Source organism: Trichechus manatus, unplaced genomic scaffold (genome assembly GCF_000243295.1).
Source record: "Trichechus manatus latirostris isolate Lorelei unplaced genomic scaffold, TriManLat1.0 scaffold00068, whole genome shotgun sequence".
Classification (NCBI taxonomy): Eukaryota; Metazoa; Chordata; class Mammalia; order Sirenia; family Trichechidae; genus Trichechus; species Trichechus manatus.
Genome location: NW_004444004.1, coordinates 1,391,637 through 1,410,403, shown reverse-complemented (window position 1 = coordinate 1,410,403; position 18,767 = coordinate 1,391,637). Strand labels below are relative to the sequence as shown.

Genomic DNA, 18,767 nt, shown 5'->3' with positions numbered 1-18,767 from the left:
GAGTCAATTCTGACTCGTAGTGACCCTATAGGACAGAGTAGAACAGCCTCATAGGGTTTCCAAGGGGCGCCTGGTGGATTCAAAGTGCTGACCTTTTGGTTAGCAGCCGTAGCTCTTAACCACTGTGCCACCAGGGCTCCATACACATACAGACACACACACACACACACACATTGGAACTAGTAAGTGAAAAGAGAGCAGTGGTAATGGAGAAAAACATTTACTCTGCTAGGCCTTATATTATGTAATAACTTTCAGGAACACAAGGATTCATTGTCATTTAAGAATTAACTGAACCACTGGTAACCTTCTGAAGGACATGTGTCCTGCATCTCAACCCTACAAGTAAACTAGACAACTAAATAAAAAGCATGAAACTATACTAAGTACCCTGTCTTAGACATCTAGTGCTGCTCTAACAAAAATACCACAACTGGATGGCTTTTAACAAAGAGAAATTTATTCTCTCACAGTCTAGCAGGCTACAAATCCAAATTCAAGGCATCAGCTGCAGGGGAAGGCTTTCTCTCTCTGTCGGCTCTGGAGAAAAGTCCTTGTCATCATCAATCCCCCCCAGACTAGGAGCTTCTCTGCGCAGGAACCTCGAGTCCAAAGAACACACTCTGCTCCCAGCACTGCTTTCTGGGTGGTATGAGGTCCCCCACTCTCTGCTTGCTTCCCTTTTCTTTTATCTCTTGTAAGATAAAAGGTGGTGCAGGCCACACCCCAGGGAAACTCCCTTTACATTGGATCAGGGATGTGACCTGAGTAAGGGTGCCATGTCCCACCCTAATCCTCTTTAACGTAAAATTACAATCACAGAATGGAGGACAACCACACAATACTGGGAATCATGGCCTAGCCAAATTGATACACACATTTTTGAGGGGACATAATTCAATCCATGACATACCCCAAACCCTCTCATCCATTTAGAGTATAGCTTAAGAAGCCAGGCTGGTTTCTGGTTATTCTAACCTTTCATCTACGATGTAATGGCTTGTTTATTCATTACTGAACAAATAAATATTAGAGGCCACTTATCCTAATCAGAAGGAGTCCTGGTTGCGCAATGGTTAAGCGCTCGGCTGGTAACCAAAAGGTCAGCAGTTCAAATCCATCAGCTGTTCCTTGGAAACCCTATGGGGCAGTTCTACTCTGTCCTATAGGGTTGCTATGAGTCGGAATCGACTTGAGGGCAGCGGGGTTTTTTGTTCGTTTAATCAGGGAGGTTAGTACATAAAGAGTAACTATAAACCCCAACAACGAAGCTCCAGAACCAAAAAGTAGAAATAAACACAGTGTCAGTTACTGGCCAGAAAGTCAAACCCCTAGATATATATACTATCATTCTTCCGCTTCTCCTACAGGACTCCTGTGCTTCTCTCAGGGCCAAGGGAGTATGCTTAGGCAGGCTCCCCCAGAGCTTCTGACAGATGGCTTTCTCCTTTCTCCTTGGGGAAGAATCAAGTACATTAACGAGATAATCCTAAATGCTTTTGTAACTTAAAATTAACCCAAAGAAATGAGTGTATGTGACACAAAAAGCCAGACTTCCTCTTTGCTTAACGTGGAGAACTAATATCCTTTTGGAGCCCTGGTGACGAAGTGGTTAAGAGCTCAGGATGCTAACCAAAAGGTCAGCAGTTCAAATCCATCAGCCCCGCCTTGGAATCCCTGTGGAGCAGTTCTACCCTGTCCTATAGGGTCGGTATGAGTCAGAATCGACTCAACGGCACACAACAACAACAATATCCTTTTACATCTGGCACCAAACCAAAGTGACCCCCACACACAAGCAGCACCTCTCCTCTCCCTCCTTAAAGTCCAAGATGTTCCAGACAACATAACAAACCACAAGGTTGGGAATGATTCATATGTTTCCACTCTGTCCAAAAAATGAGCAAAAAAAAGTTTCCACTTAATTTATAATCAGAATTGTCTGTACATTTCCTAAAAAATTAAAGAGGAACTATTTAAAATCTGGCCTTCCTTTCTCCAAAAATTACTGATTAGTTACTCACTTCACTAAGGTATCTTTTGGTAACGTATTTGTGTATTCCGTCCACTGCTGGAGATGAGGGCTATATCTGCTTGATGCCAAATATCTAATCAATCATCCAGTGATTTCAGATGTTTTCAAATAGCTGGTGTTCTGTAGATACAGGCTTATTCTATCCAGTCTTTTGTGTTATCTCAACAGTACATATGGATACAGATTTTTCTGTTTGGAATATTTCTCACGGCCATTGTCTTATTATAGTCCCAACACCTGCAAATAGTTGGCAGAGGTTGTTCCATTCTCTCCATATCCCCGACTCTTCCCACAACTCCGCCCCTATCTTTTGCCATTATGAAGCTGTAAGTTTATACAATATGTCCTTTCTTGATGCTGTTATTGTCTATCTATGACCCATAAAATGTGCAGTTGCTGGAGCATGAGGTTAAGTTTCAAATTACAATTCATGTGGAAAACTTAGGTTCAAAACAAAGACACAGCAAGTTATATAGATAGCAGGCAGCAGGTAGAAAGGATACATAACTCAGGATCTAGAGGCTTATTTCCAGGTCCCCTACTAACCAATTCTGTGACTTTGACCAAATCACTTAACATCAAAGTCTCAGTTTACGCAAATTTAAAGTGTAGGGCTTAGACTAGACCAAGTCCAAGCTCTGATATTTTATGATTCTAAGAATTGAAATCAATGAGATTATTCCTCACTGCAGCTTTGATGAAGTCCCTGGGTGGCGCAAACAGTTAAGCACTTGGCTGCTAACCAAAAGGTTGGTAGTTTGAGTCCACCCAGAGGCACCTTGGAAGAAAGTCCTGGTAATCTATTTCTGAAAGATCACAGCCATTGAAAACTCCGTGGAGCACAGTTCTACTCTGGCACACATGGGGTCGCCATGAGTTGGAATCGACTCAACAATAACTGGTTTGTTTGTTTTTTTACCCTTGATATGAATGAGAGTATCACTTTAAGTGAAATCATCGGACCATATAGAATTTTGTACAAAATTTATAAATATTAGATATAAATAATAACCAAAAAGGCAGAAACCATTGTTAGTATGACCACCCTCAACAACAAACTACACTGTTGCTTGCAACAAACTGCAGAAGGGAAACTGTACCATATTCGGAGTATTGCCACCCTTATCAATATTATAATTTTACATAAGTCCCAATGAATTTTCCAGAGAATGGAAGAAAATCTCCATTCCTGTCTTGCCCTCCTTCCATTCTATCTGGGTCTTCCTTCTAACTTAGCTTCTGTACTCATGCCTGATTCTTGGATGGTAATCTTATTATTCATTTAAACATTTTATTTTCCTGGAATCTTATTAAATAGATCCCGTCTTAAGAGATTTTATACTACACAGCAGGTAGGCAATGGGAATAAGGTAATTTGCCGGATCTCACATTTGTTAATATCAATGTGAGGTTAAAGCAGGGCTTTAAAAAATAGGCACTTAGACTTGCATATAAATATTATATGGCACAACAACAGATGACTGCAGATCAATTGATCATCCAAAAAAACCTCAGTCTACCAGAAAAGGACGAGTAAGACATGGGCCTCCCCTGTAAGTAACTTCTGATTTAAAGGGAATCTGTTGAAACTCGTTGCCATCGAGTCGATTCCAACTCATGGTGACCCTATCGGGCAGAGTAGAACTGCCCCGTAATGTTTCCAAGGCTGTAATCTTTACGGAAGCAGACTGCCACATCTTTCTTCCACAGAGCGGCTGGTGGGCTCAAACCATCAACCTTTCAGTTAGCATCCAGGTGCTTAACCACTGCACCAGCAGGACTCCTTTTAAAGGGGGATAGATATAGCTAAACAACATAAATTTTAATTATCATACCAGAAAAAAAAAAAAACACTCTGTTCACTGAACACAAACAAAAGACTTCCAAGGTAGGGACTGCAAACAGGTGCTTCTGTCTATCACCCACAAAAAATGAACACTGGAACAAAATGTTATACTGAATTAAATATTTATTGTCTTCAGTGTAAAATTTTTAGTTCAGGTATTTAATTCTCTCTCCTGACTTTGTGGTACACTGATGTTTCTTTTTTTGTTTGATTTTGGTTTTGCTTTTAAGGCAGGCTTAGAATTAGCCCCTTGTTAAGTGCTTATGAGGATCCCTGGTGGCGCAGAGGTTAAGTGCGCAGCTGCTAACTGAAAGGTCAGCGGTTTGAACCCACCAGCCACTCCACAAGAGAAAGATGTGGCAGTCTGCTTCCATAAAGATTTACAGCCTTGGAAACCCTATGGGGCAGTTCTTCTCTGTCCTGTAAGGTCACTGTGAATTGGAATCAACTCGATGGTAGTGGACTCTTTGGTTAAGTGCTTATGGCAATTTAAGCCAATGCCAAACCTTTGCTTCTTTAGTGTACCCAGTATACACACAAACATAAACTAATATCCTCCACAAAAATCTCTCACCTACACAGATACAGTCGACACTCCACCCACACCTACAGAGACACATCCAACCTTCCTATTGCTATACACATGCATATGCAAATCAGCACATATGCTAATTGTAGTACACCTACACAGGTACTCACACACTTAAAAGAAGAGGCAGAAAGATCATAGCAAAGATAGGTAGTGTGTAATAAGTCACTGACAGAGGAGAGAGGGTGCTGTTTCCCTGTACAGACTACAGGTGTGGTGGGCCATGGGCTCATTCCCCCCACCTCCAGAATCGGCCAGAAGTGTATGGATGGAAGCAGGTTTATGCAACAGATTAGCAGGCTGCAGTGAAAGCTTGCAGATGAGTAGGTTATTCCTCATGAGAACGACTTGGCATTAACTCACTTGTCATATAGGAAAAGTGACTCATTTTATTGGGGAACTTGCTAACTAACTGTATAACTGCATATAAAGAGACAAGGTTGTGGTGCAAGGGATACTTCCCAGATCCCTTACCTTGAGTTTTTCAAATCGATCATTCAGGGATGCCACCTGATGGTCTCGGTGACGCCCCACCAGTTTGCATAAGGCACAGATCAATTGGTCATCAGATACGCAATACATGTTCACTTTCTCGTTCTCATGGTCCAGGCAGGTGATCCCTCGAAGATGCGTGTCTGGCACTGGTTCGACCAGGCGGTGGCTGGTGAAAGGTTTCTTGTTGGGGTGTGTGGCCCGCAGGCAACGGTCACAGTAGGAGACCTCACAGGTGATGCATGTTTTCACTGCATCCCGGGGTGGGTCCTGCTCACAGAACTGGCAAGCAATTCGTTCACTGGACATGGTGGTGCTGGGCCTGTAAGTCCTCTCCCGGCGGCTCTCACTTGGGGAGTTGGGCCCACTTACTGAAGCCTTCTGGAAGCGGTCAATAATGTTCTGCAAGGTCACATTCCTCTTGAGGCCGTCCAGCCCCCGGTGGTTCAGTGAGATAACATACCTGCACGTAGGACACTGGAAAGCAGTAATGGGTTCAATGGATTCACCAGAGCTGCAGCTTGAGACCAAGATGCGATGGGCACAGCTGAAGCAGAGGCTATGAGCACATGGGAGCAGAAGGGGGTCTTCAAACAACTCTAGGCAGATTGGACAGGTCAATTCAGACTCCAGTGTTTCCATCTTTAGTGAAAATAATCCTGCTGAGGCATTAAGAACCACAGAGGCTGGGCTTTCACCTGCAAGGAATACAAAGCAAGAGGTATTAAGCATTTCCAAAGGAAAAGTAGATGTAGCATAATTATACATTAACCAATGGAGGCTTTATGTGCTGGACTCCCCAGGGATGCTTGAGCAATAGGAAAGCAATTTGGGAATTAATCAGAAAGTCTTTTTCCCCTTCTTCAGACATTGTTCTTGACAAATGCCTGAGTTTATTTTCCTGTACTAATAAATAGAACCTAGTGGCCACCTATGAATCCTGGTTTACTGATTAACAGTCTTATTCCAGCTCACAACATTGGTATGGATCATTCTCTCACATATTCTCCACTGACATCTCTTGTCCTAGACTATGATGATCCTGAAGCCCTGAAAAATTCTCAAGCTCCATTCTCCAATATTGTTCTCTATTTCACTTCAAAGTAAAATATAGGGGCTGTTCCTATTTCACATCCAGTGGAAGGAAAACAAGGCCATATTTCAAAATAACTCTCTAGTTCTTGAAATGAGTTCCATTCTGAGAGCCTGTGTAAAATACAAGAGAGAGCTTCAGAAAAATGTAGTTCTCAGCTTAGGATAATAAGTTCTTCTTCAGAGTGTGTGCTTGAATTACTTCCTATTTCCACTCATGGAAACGTCTGTTCCATCTCATTTCTAGTAAACTGAGTTACTAGGGACAAAAGACGACAGTTTTTACTTTCATTTTCATCCCTCACCCTCAGAAAATCCTTCATTTCGTCAAGCTGAATCAGAAATGATTTCAACTTTTCGACTTACTCAACAATAGCTGCTGATAAATGATGAAGACATATTGCCTCGCGGTTCAGTTTGGTTTAAAACACCTGCTGAATTTGCACAAGCCTGCTATGAAGCTCATGTCCCCCATGTGACTTTTCTTACTTCCTAAAACAGGAAACAAATCAAAACCAGGATGCAAATCAAGATCTCTATATTACTTAGCAAGGTGAGCATCCAAAAATTTCTGACAACCAGAAATTTTCAGATCTGTTGGCCTTCATTTGAGCGTGCATCACAGAGGAAAAGAAGTTGCCCAATTGACAGGAGACTAACCTCTTAGTCAATCAATCCATCTGTTCTCCCACAGACATTTCTGTGCTGAACATGTCTTCAATTAATTAAAATCTACACACATAAATATTCTGTTAGGCTTCACTGAGAAGTATAAGATATATCTTATTGACTGAAAATGTTAATCCTATTTATAAGAAAGAAAGGCATCTTAGGTTTTTGAACAACTTTTGTTTATCATTTCCATATCACCGGACACCCTCATCAAGGCTTGGAAATTTGATTCTGCAATTGTTATTTGTTTAGCTATCATCATTCATCAGCGTTATCTCATAGCTCTCTTGCAGGATACTTAAATACTGAGTACAATTATACCTTGTGCATAGGTATAATAGATGTATCCCTAAAAGCTGTTTCTAAATAAAACCTTTCAAGTGCACTGACGTAACTGGCTATTTACTACGGAAATCTATAGGAAATTGCGTTGTAAAAGTACATAATCTTTTTGTAAAACAGTCACTCCCAGTTGGTTTAGTAGGTTCGGATGTTTGTATAGCCACTTTTTAAAAAGTGAGACATGTGGTATTCTTCTTTTACAATTTCAAATACTTGAAGTTCGTTGGCCAATATTTTATAGCTTACAACATCTATCAGCATTCATTTATAGAGACTAAAAAATAATGCAATTAATATATAAGTATTTCATAGATTCTTACAATTGGAAGAGACTTTAAAGATCATAGACTCCACCTTTCAGCTCGACAGGAATATTGTCTTAAACAGCTCCACCTGATATCCCTCAGATGCTCAAATTCAACATATCCATAAATGAACTCATTATTTTCTCACCCAAATCTGCTCCTCTTCCTATTTTTCCTATCAGGTGAATATCACCATCCAAGCCAGAAACCTAGTTCTCTCATTTACTTGTTATCACCTCAACCCCTGGTGGCTTCCAGAACATTCTGTTTTATTCACTTGCATATCTGCTTCTCCAGCAACCTCTCCCTGCTCCTCGATGGCATAGATTATTTCATATTTTATCTATAGCACAGTGCTTCACGTAAACTAGGTATGAATAATTGTTAAATGAAAGATTCCTTAAGCTAAAAGAAGGAGGGAGCTAGCATTTATTGAGCACCTGCTGTATACCGGATATTAGGTTAAGCACTTTACACACACTACTTCATTTAATTCTTACAGGAAGCCTGTATATGAGGAAGGTCCTATTACTATACCCCTTGTATAGTTAGGAAACTGGGGCTCAGAGTCTTCAAGTAAATCAACTGGGACATACAACCAAGTGGCAGCGCACTGGGTCAATCTAATGCCAATGCCTGTGCTCTTTCCCCTACACCTTTATTTCAATCATCTCACTCCTTCACTGAAGTTTTATCTTGACTACCTGCAACAGGGCCTCTAAGCAGCATGTTTTCGCTTCTATTTTTGTCTCTCTGTGTCCCTCAGAGATTCTCTGAATCTGCCTATCTCATTCTGAGTCCCTTCCCGAATCATATGACTTCTAGGCCCATCTCCACCTCACACTGCATTTCTTATTACTATCTCTTCCAGAACTGCACACCTTCATTCCCTCAACTTTTGTGTTGGAAGCTACCTGAGAGATTTGAGTAAGGCCTCCTGCAAAAATGACAGTAGGTCAGGAGCATTGCTGAAAGACATGTCTATGTGTTGAAACCTGTATAAAAACAATTAGAGTACCTCACTCTCTTAACTCTTAGGAGGGTGCCCATATAAATTCTTCTGTGCAGAGGAGAAGCTCTTCAATTTTCCCTAACCAAAACTCGCTGCCCTTAAGTCAATTCTGACTCACAGCGACACCATAGAACAGAGCAGAACTGCCATATAGGGTTTCCAAGGCTGAAATATTTACAAGGGCAGATGTGGCAACATCTTTCTCCCATGGGGCTGATGGGCTCGAACTGCCAACTTTCCAGTTAGCAGCTGAGCACTTTAACCACTGCGCCACCAGGGCTCCTCCTCAATTTTCCCTGTTGCCCTAAAAATTGTTCATGAGTCAACGTGACACTTGAACCTCACTATGAAATTAGCATGGGAAAGCATGCTATGGGTCAGGATTGCCTTGAATAAGGTCCAAATAGGGTGGTCTAACTAGAGATTTCTGAACCTCCTAGAACTGTTTGCAGAATGTTGCATGTCATATATGAATTTTCATGGGAAGAAGCTTGTCCAAAGCTCTCAAACATTCTCAAAAGAATCCTTGACTAAAAAAGAAAAAAAAAATTCAAGCATCAGTAGTCTAAAATAACCTACTATGGGACGAAAAACTTGATTTGACCTTTTGTTTCTGGTTTCTGAAAACAGCTCTTAGAATTTAACAGCAATCAAGATTGCCTGTTTGTTCTCTAAAACAGCCAGGCAATACTTAAACATGTGTAAATGAGTAGGGGCTGCACATGCCCAACCCTGGCTGCGAACCTCAGAAAGGGAGGAGGGCAAGATGGGCTCTATCATACATCTTCATTGACTCATGCATAGGTATTAAAGCCCCAGTTATGCAAATTCATTAAAGCCTCAATGACTAAAGGACCCTGGGTCTCTCTCTTTTGGGTGAGAACAGCCGTGCACAGAAGAGCATGTAATAGGGACAGTGGGACAATGGAACTCTTGCGCCAGGACTTCTCCCAGACCTTGTCTGATGCTTCTCTTCACTTGTGTCCTTTCTGGTTATAATAAATGAGTAACTGTAAGTATAGGTAGTCTCCATGAGTTCTGTGAGTCATTCTAGAGAATTATCCAACCCACGAGGGCAGAGAGAAAAATTCCATGTGGGTGGCTGGTGTCAGAGATGGAGAAGTGGGAAACTGGGGATATGAGTTATTCTAGCATTTTGGAAATTAGCCTTGTGTTAGTTTTTATAAATGCACCTACCTTAACTGATTTGGGCTCTATAAAGAATAATATAAGGTGGCTACACTCTGTTGCTTGTTTTAAGTAGCTTTTCTATACCATTTCTGTTTTTTATTTTCATATAGTAACTGCTTTACTCAATTTTGAAGAGCTGATTATTTTTTCAACTTCTTCAAATATCTATTCATCTCATCTATCATTTATGAGGCCACCTTGTTCAGGAGTGCTGGTGGTGTAGTGGTTAAGAGCTACGGCTGCTAACCAAAAGGTCAGCAGTTCAAATCCACCAGCTGCTCCTTGGAAACCCTATGGGGGAGTTCTACTCTGTTCTATACTGTCGTTATGAGTAGAATTGACTCGACAGCAACAGGTTGTTCTGTTCACTAATATTTCAGCATCCTTTCAACTCTCCCCCATTTTCTCTACCTCCCTGATTATTTAAGCACCTCTCCCCTTAAAATTTACTGAGTATTTACTATGTGTCAAGCACTATACAATATCCTTTACATGCATTATCTCATTTAATTTTCACAACAACCCTCTAAGACATAGGTACTATTATTACAAAAAAGGGAACTTGTCTAAGGTCACACTGTTTGCAAGTAGCAAAGCTAAGATTCAAACCCAGAATAAAACTGAGAGTCCAGAAAGAAACCCATATGTTTGTGGTCAATTAATTAATTTTGGATGTCAAGACAATTCAACGGGGAAAGAATAGTCTTCTCAATAATTGATGCTGGGACAACTGGATCTCCACATGCAAAAGGATGAAGTTAGATCCGCACTTCACACCACGTACAAAAATTAACTCAAAATGGATCAAAGACTTACAGCTAAAACTATAAAGCTCTTAAAAGAAATCACGTATAAATCCTGCGGCCTTAGATTAGGCAATGGTTTTTAGATATGACACCAAAAGCACAAGCAACCAAAGAAAATATAGATAAATTGGACATTACAAAAATTTAAAAACTTTTACGCTTCAAAGGACACCATCAAGAAAGTGAAAAGGCAGCTTATCACAGAATGTAAGAAAATTTTTGTAGATCGTATAGCTGACAAGGGACTTGTATCTGGAAATATAAAGAACCCATATAACTCAACAATAAAAACAATCCAATTTAAAAAATGCACAAAGGATTTGAAGACTTTTCTCCAAAGAAGATATACAAATGGCCAATAATCACATGGAAAGATGCTCAACAGCATTAGTCTTCCTGGAAATGCAAATCCAAACCACAACGAGACACCACTTCACACCCATTGTTGTTGTTGGTTGCATATTCCAACTGAAAACAAAACATGGTATATCCATGCAATGAAATGTTATTCAGCTATAAAAAGAAATTAAGTATTGATACAAGCTACAACCTGAATGAATGTTGAAAACACATGCTAGGTGAAAGACGAGAGATACCAAAGGCCATATATTGTATGATTTCATTTATATAAAAAGTCCAGAATAGGCAAATCTATCGAGACAGGAAGTAGGTTAGTGGTTACCAGGGGCTGGGGAGAGGGAGGAATAGGAAGTTATTGCTAATGAGTATGGGGTTTCTTTTGGGGGTGATACAAATTTTTGGAATTAGATAGTGGTGATGGTTGCACAACTTTGTGAATACACTAAATGTCACTGAATTGTACGCTTTAAAATAGTTAATATTATGGTATGTAAAATATATCTCAATGAAAAAAAAAAGATTCAAATCCAGGTCTGTTTGACTCCAGAGTGTGAACAGTTAACCACTATACTCTACTGGCAACTGTGTAATTATGCAGTATTTCGAAACTGTATTAGATTGCTTATTTCTTTCAATTGTTTATCTAGGTTGGTGATTCCCTGTCTAGGTTTTACAATACCCTGGGATATAGCTAATGATCAATGGGTTTCAGAAATTCTCAGCTCCGAATTTTTATTCCTTCAAAAAAATATATAAGAGTCCTAAAATAATATGACTCCTATTTCACAAACTACTTTTAGCAGGAGGAAGTGGTATGACAAAAGTAAAACAACGGCAAAGTGCTGCAATTTCAAAAAAGTTTGTGATTCACTAATGTATATAGAATTAGAGAGTGCACTAAGGATAAAGACAGGGTGTGAATCTGATAGGGTGTAACCTATTGTCAGGTAAGCATGGGGCTTTTGCCACAAAACACAATGGTTTGTCATAAAAATGCACTGACGAAATGCCAGGGAGTGCAGAGCCAAGCACCGGGTTAAAAAACAAATGCCCACGTCCACATACACTTGATTAGGTTCCCTTCTAAATCATTTGGTTGCTGCCATGTAGTCAGACTATAGTCATGTACAGAGGGAGATAAAATATGTATGTTTATGTATTTATCCTTACTCTACTGTAAAACTGTTTCTGTGTGGCTTATCTTCACTCTATACCTCCCTTTGGGCTGAGAAGCCTGAAAAAATAAGTCTATGAGAATGAACTTACAGGAAGGTATCATAAGGCTGTGTGAGTAGGCAGAAATACAAAAGAGGAGTTTCAGTGCAGGTCCTTATGATAAAAAAAAATAACACATCTTACACTTACAAAAATGAAAGACTGATTTCAGCACTGTCCTCCAAATCCAGCATTCAGTTAACCCTGAGCAGAAAAAGAAGCCATGATCTGTACTTGTTGGAATTCTATTATTTCAAATGTTTGCATGATTAAATGCCCATTTATTTCAACAGTTAATATTTTATCTAGTTTTCGTCTTCCAGGTCTATAGAGCATTGTTCTGGGCTCTCACTACGTCCCTGGGAAGCCACAGTCTCCTTTCTTCATAGAAAAGCCATGAGCGTGAGTGAAACCAAGCCTGACCTCTGGGCAGTAGATTGAGAATTGAGCTGAGTTGTAGGTTTTCTAAAACAAATTAATAGAAAATAAACACTCTTCTGGATATTAACATTAATGTCCCAAGAGTTCTTCCTTAAAACATTAGAAACTGTTTCTCTGCCTTTGGGGGTGACTGAATGAGTCCTGGGTTAGTCTGATGTTTTCTCAGCTGTTAAATGCCATTCAAGTTGGACTAGAATCACCAGATGATCTGTCTCTGTAAGGCGCTTTCCAGCTCTGACATCCTATAATTCTAAAGCTCTTGCTGTCTGTTACCCCATAAGAAGCTACCTTGGATTATCGTAAACTAGCTCCTAAAAACATCGTATTTATTAGTGTGACTAAAAACGCTAACAAGTAATGGGCATCATCACCAAAGGAACTGGAAATGGATAAAATGCATTAGCTTTTCCTTGGCTAAACCAAGGTGCTGATGTACTGTGGATGATTTTGCCTGTTGTACCTCAAGGAAGCTATAACGGATGATCCAGAGGACAACGAAAGGGGAGGAGGAGTCCCATGGGCTTATAAACTAATGAGAACACCTTTTGGAACTGAGAAGGAAGACAATCAAAGCCCAGAATGCTATTATTAGGAAAGGACCCCTTGAAGTTCAAAAAAGATCATTTGGGAACATAAAAGGCAACCAATGCATAGAAATCTCACCCTACAGGATAAGGATTGAAAAGAGAAACTGGAAAGGGGGAAAAAAAAAAAGGTGAGGGAGTCAGTACTCATAATTAATAAGAATAGTCACCTTACATTTGTGTAGCATTTTATACTTTTCAAAATGGTTTTGAAGCCATTGTCTCATTTGATCCTCACATTAGAGTCTGGTTGTAGTCCTGGATCTAAACCGAATTCGCTAAGCAATCCTAGGTAAGACATTTAAACTATTTGGGCCATAGCATGCTTATCTGTCAAATGGAAACAATAATACCTATCCTACCCATCTCATAGGCCCTTGGAAGGATCAGATGAGGATAAAATAAAATTATTAACCTGCTTTAAAAATACAGATATTATCATCGTACATTTGCAGATGATGGATGCAAAGCAAATTATTAAGAAAAGCCACAAATGTTTGGAAATTCTAACACAGGGTTGACATAATGGAGGGTAATCACACTTTTCCACAAGTTGCCTTGAGGACAATGGGTCTGATTGGGATACGTTTTATGCTCTAAGTCTCCCCCATTAGGCTGGAATCCCCCTAAGGAATGAACTGCCTTTCCTTCTCTTAAGCTTTCATCAAACACAGAGATAGCTCAGGACCAGAGGTTGATTACCAGCTGACAAAGAGAGCTAGAGCCAGTTCCTGTCTAATAGGTTATTAAAATCTACTTAATATTTTATAGTATATTATTTTTTCTTTACAATAATTAGCTCCTAAATCTAACCATTGGGTATTTTGTACAATATAGTCACCATAAACATTAAAATGAATATCAAAATAGCAGAACTAAAAGTTCTAAATCTGCCATAAAAGCAAAAGATTAATCTAAGTAACCAAGAAACGGATTTGCCAAGGTAACACACATTATAATTGACAGTAATCCTAAGAAACGGATTTGCCAAGGTAACACACATTATAATTGACAGGAATCCTAAGTACAACTCTCAACACCTTTATCTTAATGCAGATTACACTGGCAGTTGCAAGGTTGGGGAAACACATGGAGAATAAGCTTAATTTACCTACTGCTACCAGTACAGCTTTCCATCTATTTTAAGCTGCTTTTCCCAACCTCTGCCATCCGACGGAATAATTGTAAATTTCTAACTGTTCAGTGGCACACCTGGAAGACATCTTTTCTTCTACAGAATAAAATTGGCAATATATGGATGTAGGGCATGCTGCTGAATGTTAGGCTGAGACGACTCCAAGTTCAGGTCAGAAACAAGGGACAGAGAACAGAGGCCTACTTGAAATCAAGCTTCTCCTCCCCCCCAGGAACTACAAATAGATCCTAGCAGCACTGAACAAAGGGCTATAGACAATACAGTTGAGGTCTCTGGACCATAAACCCTTTTTCCATCTCTAGGCTGTATACATTCAGACACATCACTGGCTGCATTAGCATTGTTGATCATATCCATACATTATGCTTCTACCAGGGCAAATGGTAAACACTGGGATGGTATGTTTCAGTAGGATTTTAGATTATATAATACGTTTGTTATCAGATCGTCTGGTCTCTGTAGAAGGAAGATCCAGAGACAGAGGATACTGTTCATCAACCAGAGAAGTCTGACCTGCAGGAAAAGACTGAGACAAAGCCAAGGTCAGACAGTTGGGGCTCTGCAGGGAGACAAGAACTCAAGCAGGGCAGCTCTTACAAATGACACTTTGTGAACCCACTTAGGCTGAACCAATGTTTTTGAGAGACTTGAAATACATTAGAGCAACATCATCTTGGTATCAAAACTTCATTCATCAAAAAGTGAACGGTCTTAATGGACCACAAGTACCACAACCTCCACCAGACTGGGCCCAGAACAACTAGATGGTGCCAGGTTACCACCACTGACTGCTCTGGCAGGTATCAAAACAGAGGGTTCCAGACAGAGGGAGGGAAAATGTAGAACAAAATTCAAATTCACAAAAAAAAAAAAAAAGACCAGGCTTGCTGGTCTGACAGATACGGGAGAAACCCTGGGAGTATGGCCCCTGGACACTCTTTTAACTCAGTAAGTCATTCCTGAGGTTCACCCTTCAGCCAAAGATTAGACAGGTCTATAGGGCCAACAATAACACACGCGAGGAACGTGCTTCGTAGTTCAGTCATGTATAGGAGACTAATAGGCACATCAGGCCAAAAGCAAAGACGAGAAGGCAGGAAGGGACAGGAAACCTGGACAAATGGAAACAGGGAACCAGGGTGGAGAAGAGTGTTGACACATCGCAAGGTTGGCAACTAATGTCACAAAACAATTTGCATATTAACTGTTTAATAAGAAACTAATTTGCTCTATAAACTTCCAACTAAAGTACAATTTAAAAAAGTGAACAATCTTGAATGTCCCTGAACTGTTGTACATCCAGTATCAACATGTTATACCCCATATTTTGATGAGGCAGTGCTCTAAGTCAATATATCCAGCTTAAATAAGGAGGTGCTTTGCAAACACAGTGCCTCATTTTCCCCTTGGCACAGAAGCAAGGACAAAAACTTAATGCTAAGCAGAAATGAAGCACCCCCTGGCTTCACACTAGCAGCTGAATCCCATAGGCCAACAGCTAAGATGTTGCCAAAATCCATAAAGACTGAATGACAGGCACACAAAAGAGGCCAACAGGTAACTCCAGACAACAGCCATTTGAGACCCATTCTGTGTCTCAGCCTCGGCTTTGTCTCTGTTTGAGGGCTCTGTGTCCCTGTTGGGAGAGAGAACTTGAGCGCTGAGGGATGAGGTAAAAAGAACAACATTCTCGCCTCTTCACCAAGCCAGTAACGTTTGCTGAGTGGTAAAGATGCATTCCTTCTGTAGTTTCTTTCTCAGTTGTTATGGTGTCGGCAGATTTTATGGGAGGAGGGAGGAGGGAATGTACAGGCTCACTACCCAGAGTAATTTTTGGATGCAATTAGGAGACTCCAGTGGCACTGCTTTAGGATCTGCAAGTTGGAGCAAGTTGCCCTGCATTTAGAGGAGGGATTAACTAAACCAACTCGACCTAAATCAGTTTGCACTGTTCAGATGATATATATGTTCATGAAGCACCCAAGTCACTGATTTGCAGCAGTACTTCCTGGAGGTAGCTTTCTTGCAAGGTACAACATGCTAGATGAGAACTCTAGTAGTCCTGAAAGTAAACGGGAGGGAAACAATCGTCCCTTCTTGCCCTAGTCTCTATCCTTGCCCTGCACAGCCTCTCCTAGTCCTAAACTGGAAGCTGCAAACATGGAGTTAGGTCCAGAACAAGCAGGAGACCAAAATATTGGGCCAAGTCTGAGGCCTCAGCCTAGTCAGCAGAAGACTGCACGTTGTAGGTGCTTAATAAACATGGTTGACTCACCACTGTTAGATGCTAATCATGCGTATACAGCCATGCCTAAAATTACTTATGCCACTTTTCAGTAGAAACTAACTGCCCCTGTGTAGGCTAAAAATGGGGGAGGTTATGTTTTCAAACGCATCTGACTCAGATTGTCAGGTTGGAGTACATTAGAAATGATTCAAACCAAGACTTAAAATAATCACCATTACTCTGTATGTCTAGTTTTATGTATGTTTCCATTCAGTTGTACGCTCATTGAAAAAAAAAAAACAGACTTAGGACCTAAGTATAATAGGTTTGTCTCCCAGAGGGGTTAATAATGCCAAGTTACGGTTTCCAGTAAACTAGGGCTGCTACTTATACCCAGTCTATCCACTATCCCAATAAAAGGTAAATGAAGTACTTTCTTTGAAAAGTACAATGCTGAGGGTTTATAGAACCCTTTCATCTTCAAAAGACCCAGCCAAGACTCACAATACTCTGTACACAATATTATGCCTTTTACATAAGTGCACCAACTATGAACGAAAGGTCATAGGAATGCCCTAAGGCCATAAAAGCCAATGCAACATCAGATTTGGGACAAACTCTCTGATCTTCTTGGCTCCTAGACCTGTATTTCTACTATGTAAATCAAGTTGTGTGGAGCAATCAGGAGAAATCTAATTCATATTATATGTCTGTATTAGGTCAGTTGATTGGGTAGCAATCTATATAAAAATAGCAAAGACTGTTCCCCCTCAGGGCCTTGATGAGAGAAGAGGCGTAAAGGGGGATGGGGGGCTAACCGGCTGGGATGGAGCAACACTGCTTCCAAAACAGAAGAAAAGGGAGGGGGGCTCCCTATTCAGCATTCCTCCTACTATTGGAACATAGCCAGAGAACTGATTAGAGTTCTGGGAGGGAACAGAATGGGGTTAAAGGCAGCCCTTATGGCTCAATTTGAGAACCCAAGGAATCAACCCACACACAGCACTTGTTTATGTACACTGTTCAATATATTCCTTTTTAAGGGCCCCTCTGGGAGCCCTGGTAGCAAAAAGGTTAAGCGCTAGGCTGCTAACCAAAAGCTTGGTGGTTCGAACCCACCCAGCAGCTCTTCAGCTCCTCGGGAGAAAGACCGGGCGATCTGCTCCCGGGAAGATTACAGCCTAGAAAACCCTATGGGGCAGTTCTACTCTGTCACATGGGGTGGCTATGAGTCGGAATGGACTCCCTGGCACACCACCACCACCACCACCACAACTAGGTGGTGCAAACGGTTAAGCTCTCAACTAGTAGCCAGAAAGCTTGACTGTTCCAGGCCTGGCGACTGCTTCCAAAAGGTCACAGCCTTGAAAAACCCTATGGAGCATAGTTCTACTCTGACACGCATGGGGTCACAATGAGTGGGAACCCAACAGCTACCAACGACAACCTTTTTATTTTAACCTCAGAGATACAACAATTACCATTCACCCCCCCACGTCAGAAATCCTCAAAAAGACAAAGTGATTGAGAACCAAGAGGCTGCACGGCTGGGAGGTTACTTGAGTGCACAGGTTGATGGGGAAACGCTGGGGGGTGGGGTGGCGAGCGGGCGGTGCTGGATTTGAGAGAGTTGGGTGGGCAAATTGGTGTGTGACACCATAGGAAGAAGGTGACTGAGCGCGAAGAAAGGTAGGGGAGTGTGGAAGAGGGAAAGTGAAGAACCAAGTGACCCCAGGATCCCAATTTCCTGCTCTAGGAAGAAATGCCTCCGAAAAATAATGTCGTGCTGTACACGAAGTGCTAAGTAACCTAAATCTTATTAGCACAAATAATGTTTCTGTAAGTCTACTCCCCTGTTGTTAGTTCCTACGAGACAGGAATGGAAAAAAATCCCACCTCTACCCAGTTCAGTCGCAGTCTGTCCTGGGGACATATATAAGTTTTCCTTCTCCCCGACAGACCTGGTCTCACAGCTAGGCCAGAAAGAATGAACCATCCACACGGAGAGACTGGATGCTTACTCCCCTGGCAGGAAAGGGATTAAGTTTCGCCCGGGCTCCCCGCCGGCAGGGTGTCCGCAGCATCCCCAGCTGCTGCGGCAGCCGCCGCCAGGCTGCCAGGCGTCCAACGGGCGCCGCCCGGGCCGAGGAGGCTGCCGGCAGCGAGAGCGTGGGAAGGCGGCGGTGCCCTTTCCCAGACTCCCGCCGGGGCGTCCGGGGAGCCACTCCACTGTCTGCGCCCGCCTAGCCGGGCTGCGCGGGAGGCCTCGGCCGCCCCCGCCCCGCACCCGAGTGCAAACTCCCGTCCCAGAAGGGCAGCGGCAGGAGCCCGGGCCCCGGCCACGCAACCGGGAGGCAGGGCCGGGCCAGAGCTGCTGCCGCCTCGAGCCTCCCACCCGGATC

The 18,767-nt window shown here is 41.7% G+C and overlaps 1 protein-coding gene across 1 annotated transcript in view; it reads right to left on the bottom strand.

Moving 5' to 3' along the window:
- MID2 (midline 2) overlaps positions 1-18,767 on the bottom strand; it is a 107,388-nt gene that overhangs the window by 87,893 nt on the left and 728 nt on the right. Inside the window, exon 2 of the mRNA XM_004379754.3 lies at positions 4,945-5,660. Within this exon, the coding sequence (XP_004379811.1) occupies positions 4,945-5,604 (660 nt within the window). The 5' untranslated portion in view covers positions 5,605-5,660. The remainder of the gene's footprint in view (positions 1-4,944; positions 5,661-18,767) is intronic.